Here is a 6,009-nt window from a genome sequence, read left to right as displayed (position 1 = left end):
ATCGAGGCAAATTACATTCATATTTAAATTCTACAAATATAGCTATGGACTTAATGAACCTTTGAACTAAGTAATCTTTCATTTTTAAAAGGCCCAAGAACTTTTATGTAAATAAGGTGGTGATGCAGTAAATACATTTGTAGCCACCAGAAGACAATATCAGGATGGTTACCTTTACTAACTTGAGGAAACCGTCATATTCCTTGAATTTAGTGAGGGGAAAAAAAGTTAAGAGTATATTACTATTGAGTTGTCTTGGAGAACTTTCAGTAGATACAAACTCATTCACAACCAGTGATGTTACTAAACACCACTGCTTACAAAACATTTTAAATACTACTCATTTATAACGTAACAATTTAGAAGATGCATGGCTTCTGGTTTAAAAGTTGAGACGCTGTGCCGATTGCTCATAATCATGATCTCAACTGCATTTTGATTTCCTTTTAATCGATCTGTATGAAATATAATCTCACAGCCATTGGGAGAACGAAGTGATTAAAACAATTTTTTTAAAAAAAGCGACGGTGCAGCTATTTAGTTATGGTTACATTTTATCCCAGAGCTAGACACATAGCAAACTCAGTAAGTCAGTATAGCCCCATGAAAGACAGCTTGCCGGAGTGCACCTGTTTCCCAGAATCAGTTCATCAATAAAAGCCCTGACCTCCTTTCCTCTCTAATTATCGCGATAGGGTAGAATAAATGAGCTGACATTCGCCAAATTGCAGTGAGGCTGCCCTCGAGCACGGCCTGTTATCAAAAGGCAAGATTATTTTGTGGCAAACGGCACTCGAGGCAGGGCTGGTAGCAATGACGGGTGGCGTTGTTTCGCCGTTTCTCTGAGCGGAAAGGGTGAGGGTGGGTGTAGACAAGATCGTCCCTGCGAGTGGGGGGTGCGAGGAGGCTGCGAGTGCTGGCAGCCGAGCCGTCAGCGGTGGAAGGGGAGGGAGGGGAGGGGAGGGGAGGGGAGCGGACGGGGTTGGAGAGTGCGAGTGCGCGTTTATGTGTGATTACCTCTTGTACTTGCGAGCCGGGGTTTAATTTCTGGTTGGACTCTGAATTCCTCAGATTAGCATCTGCCATTAACCGTATTTCCCGCGTGTCCAAGTGGAGTTGTCTCAGTACAGTACTAGTGAGCTGAGGGAAGGCGAGGGGGCGTCCGACGTGGTCCTCCCGAGACGGTGATTGTCAGGTAAAGCGGAGGAGAGGGAGCCAGTCGCCCTGAGAAACTCGGGGCGCGCTGAGTGCCGAGGAGACGGCGTCTGCTCGAGGTGAGAACTCTGCTGTTTTGTTATCTCCTCGCTCTCCCTCCTCTCGCTGAGGCGTTTTCTTGCCGGGTGTTGACTTTCCCCCCCCATCTCCTTGGTGGACTGCGAACGGGCGCTACACACATAACGCACACCCACATATTTAGAGTTACCGGCTCACTTCCCACAGCCTTGTATAGGAGCGTTTCTTTAAAAAAAATAAACACAGCTTCATTTTCTATTTCAAGTCAGAAACTTATTTTGGCCGTGTACGGTGCGAAACTGAGCGGCTTCAATTTGTGCCATCTGAGGGTAGGAGAGTGGTGGGGGGGCGGGGGGTAGTGGTTGTATGTAAGGCCCCCGGGGTGTACTAAGGCTCTGATGAATATTCAACTCGGGCTTCCCGCCGCTCAGTAACAGTTCCGGAGCTGCTGTGGAGTGCGAACGGTACCGCCGAGATCCAGGCATCATCCGCCCCAACCCTCAATTAAAAATAAAATCAGCGCCCGTCGTCTCCTTGCATTGGACAGCAGCCTGGGAGCTCTCTCCTCGCTGCAGTCACGAAACTGCCTCAAGCAGGATAGGACGCTGTCAGTTTGATCTGCCAACCGAGCGTGCAGTTTATTCTGTTTCATGAGGTTTAAAGGACTGCAAAAAGTGGGCACGATTGCGGAAGAGCAAATTCCATAGACATGAGCATCCAAAGTTGGAGTACTAGACTGATCTGTTTCTTTATTTCTAAATATTTGCTCTATGTTTTGAAATAGGTAAAGATAAATTTCCATATCTGCAGTTGGTTCTATACGGAGTGTTGTTAAAACTACCACTGAGTATATGAAATAAACAAAATGTCTAAAGCCGGCACAGCAGCTGGGGAACCTCGTTAATAGTCATACACACCTAACCACAATAAGTTTGCTTACGATTGCTCGTTTTGCCAAGAAAAAGCAATTGATGTGCATCAAATCGTTTAATGTTCTTTCTAAACATCAGATGGTTTACATTCTGATAACTATGCTTTTATTTGATAAATTCTCATGTGTGTTTATTTATTGCAATGAGATAGCTTAACGTTAAACTTAAACGATTTGGTTTTGCTTGACCGTTGGGACTATGATAAGGTTTATACTATTAAAGAATACCGGAAGCAAATTTAGGCATGAGATACTTGATAAAATTGATGTTACATTCGACGCTTTAGAAATAACGTTGACGTTTTGCAAGGTTATGGGGTACATCACCACTATAAAACTATTGGTATGGACGTTTGATTAAAACTGCAACTGTGTCATTTTGCAATTTTTAATCAGAGCATTAACTGGGTTTGCTTTCAAGCAAGTGAGTGCCTTCAAATTCAACATACTTTCTCTGACTCGTTTTAAAATCCTTATTATGTGGTGTTTGTGTACCTTATTAACGTTAAGGTTCATTGGCTTTATTATGGAGGATGTGCAGCCCAAACATCAGCACAAAGCTGTTTTTAACTTGAATTCAACAATTTTGCAAATTGTTCAGCGACACAACATTAAATGATATAAAGTTGTGACATAAATAGTCTGCACCTTCAAGTTAAATTTATTGTCATTAAACCATAAACATGTATACCACCAAATGAAACAATGTTCCTCTGGACCAAAGAGCGCAACACGGTACATAAAGTAATATTGCAAATTACCCAATGATAAGGTGCATTACAACACAAGTTAAGAAGTAAACTGTAGAATGCTTCATGCATGATGAGACCTTGGTGGTGGCGGGGAGTTAAGTAGTCTTACAACCTGGGAGAAGAAGCTGTTTCCTATCCTAACAGTTCTTGATCTCATGTTATGGTACCTCTTACCTGATGCTGGTGGGGGGGAGGGTAGTTTGATAAAGAGATTGTTGGAAAGATGGCAGGAATTATTGACAATGGTAACAGTCCTGTGTATGCAGTGCTCCTGATAAATTTCTTCGATGGGTGGAAGAGAGACCCCGCTGATCCTTTCAGAGGCCCTTGCAATCCTTTGTAGGGACTTGTGGTCAGATGCCTTATACTTCATGTACCAGATGGTGATGTAGCGTCTCAGGATACATTCAACGGTGCTACTGTAAAAATTAGCTGGAATGGCGGGTGGGGGGGGGGGGGAAGTCTCACTCATCTCAATCTCCTCAGGAAGTGGAAATGTTGGTGTGCCTTCTTGACCAAAGAGATAGTGTTGAGGGACCAGGTAAGATGGTTCGTTATGTGCACTCCCTGAAACTTGGTGCTCCTATCTCTCTCTATGGAGGAGACATGTACGTGCAGTGAGGTGTGCTCAGCCTGCACTGTCTTAAAGTCTATAATCATTGTAGATGTATGGAAGGAATGTATTTAAATTGAATATTAAGTAATTCTATTATTGTCAATGTTTTGTATTAATTTGTATTGGAAGAAAATTAATACTACTCAGCAATTAGAAATTGAGTTGAATCAGCTGATGATGATTGGTTACTTTTTTACTGAACATTTAGAAACAAAAATAACTTTTGATCTGAGAGGATAAAACAGGAGGATATACATAATGTTCTTCTCTTTTTATTAGATGTGCATCCAATAGGCCAGGGCGAATGTTCTTGAAATCTTCCATCATGTTGGACAACACTATTCCATCTTTGTTATCTGTGCTGCAGCTCAATTGACAATGTTTGTAAAAAGCAACACACTGGGATTGTGGGATGTAAGGTGTAGGATGTTTCCTGTTCCACGATCAAAAGGTCAGCATCAGGTCTGGCCGGCAAATGAGGAATCACCTGCGTGGATTTGGACGGCTCCAACTGTACCTGGTCTTTTTAGAATAATTGGCCCTCGCCAACTTCATCCTTTGACTTCTCCACATAGTCCTCCTGAATTTCTACCAGTCCCATCCGGATGGCAGATCCCTTATGACTCTTTCATTCCTTTGATGGTGCTACCTTCTCCACCAGAACCAACAGTTCTTCAGCTTCCAGTTCCAACTATGCAGGTAGGAAAGTTGTTACACAATAAATTTCAACAAAATCCCTAATCCATTGTGATTGCACAAGGAATGCTGTTAAGCCATTTAGGAAGTTATACAAATTGCAAGAGTTATATTTATCTAAACAAAACATATTTGCATAATCCTTACAATCATCGTTACTATTTGAGTCTGAAATAATTTATAAACTAGCAGAAAATGTATTCACAATGAAGCTGATATAAATAATAAAACTGTTAGTATAGGTATTTATTTTGATTTCAGTTGGGTTTTACAAAGAATTATCAATAGTCATCTATATATTTATAACTCTTCTCTGAAAACAAAACTTTCCTTTATGTTGGATATTGAATGGCAAAGCAAAAGAATAAAGGGGATGTGGAGTAGAACGGGAAATACAAATAAAGTGAAGAACCCTTAGAAGTTGTGAAGGGCAGAAAAAGATGTGTCAAATTGAAGGTGCTGAGGCTGTGGTTAGAAGCTATAATCACTGAAGCAGATGTTGATACAGAACAAGGAATACACCAAAGACTTCATGGAAATATTGAAAAGTGCATACAAGAGTATGTGATTCTGGTCTTTATTATAGAGTGGGGAGAGGTGAGGCTTTGAACAATAGTTGTATTGAAAGATGAAAGCTTTCAAGATGATTATTATCTTTGTGAATCCAATCATTTTAGAAGTTTGGTTTTGACATGATTGAGAATATGCAATGAAGCATTCCAAATGATGTTTAACAAGCGTGTGAATTTAAAAAATACAACAGTATTTTAGTGATGGGTTGGTGAATACTCAGTGGAGCATGGTGATTTCAGGGCTTAACCTGACCCTGCATTCTGTTGGGTGATAAATTGTAGATTTTGTACTGCAATTATGTTTTGATTTTCTTTAACTACAGGTAAAACTTGAGTTAGCTTTATATAAAGCATAAGCTTTTAAGAACAGGAATATTTTTGATATTGTGAAAGGCTATGATTGCATGAACATCATAATGCCATTCCAAGATTTCATTAAGTGATTTTAAACTTCTTTCATTGATCTCTTTTTTAAGTAGATTTTTGAACATTTTGAATGCTTCAGAATGTGCACACTTAAAATCCTTGAAAGCTTAGAATGTGGTCAGATTGGGGGCATGGATAAGTCTCCTGTTAAAGATATTTTCTGCCGTTTTGTGAATGGGTCTTGTTCATTTTTACTCTTGAGCATGAAGTTTGAATCAGGATGTCTCCAGGCAACAAGTGGATAGTGCAATCAGAAAGAGTATTTGTGATTATTGGTAAGAGAGAACCATTCACTATTGGTAATATGTTCACATCAATTAGCAGAAGGAATAACTGTTGAGGTTTATACAGCACAGTATGTGTGTGTGTTTATATGTACAATATAGATTATAAAATACTGTAAATGTTTTTGTCTTAGCAACCAGCCGCCTGTCACTTCACTGGTGTTTAAGGCTGCAATGAAGGTCCTCCATCTCTGGTGGTACTCATTGTGTCAGTAGCTTCCTCTTGGTTTTCACTACTGTCAGTAGTCCCAGTTAGAGACTCAGGAATACCATTACACTCAGATGTAGAAGGATTCTTCACTGTTGTTTCTGTAATAATTTTGTTTTACCTGTCGGGGTTTATAGTGCTGAGCTGAACCCCCAAACCTGCAGGACCAGTGGACCACTCTTACTTTGACCTGTTTGGCATGGGTGACCCTACCAAGAGCCAATGCATAAAACCCTGACTCCAGCCAACATAGGTCTCTGGGTTATTGAGGCACACAAGCCTCCAAACCAC

At 40.7% G+C, this 6,009-nt stretch overlaps 1 protein-coding gene across 2 annotated transcripts in view; it reads left to right on the top strand.

Moving 5' to 3' along the window:
• Positions 1 to 825: 825 nt before the first annotated feature.
• tcerg1l (transcription elongation regulator 1 like) overlaps positions 826 to 6,009 on the top strand; it is a 578,623-nt gene continuing 573,439 nt past the window's right edge. The window contains exons 1-2 of one of the 2 annotated variants that reach the window (XM_059947664.1): positions 826 to 1,274; positions 3,812 to 4,231. In XM_059947664.1, coding sequence (XP_059803647.1) covers positions 3,911 to 4,231 — 321 coding nt within the window. In that variant the 5' untranslated portion in view covers positions 826 to 1,274; positions 3,812 to 3,910. The remainder of the gene's footprint in view (positions 1,275 to 3,811; positions 4,232 to 6,009) is intronic. The other variant, XM_059947663.1, reaches the window with a different exon arrangement.

The sequence above is a fragment of the Hypanus sabinus genome, chromosome 22 (genome assembly GCF_030144855.1).
Source record: "Hypanus sabinus isolate sHypSab1 chromosome 22, sHypSab1.hap1, whole genome shotgun sequence".
Classification (NCBI taxonomy): Eukaryota; Metazoa; Chordata; class Chondrichthyes; order Myliobatiformes; family Dasyatidae; genus Hypanus; species Hypanus sabinus.
This window is presented reverse-complemented; position numbering and strand designations above follow the sequence as displayed.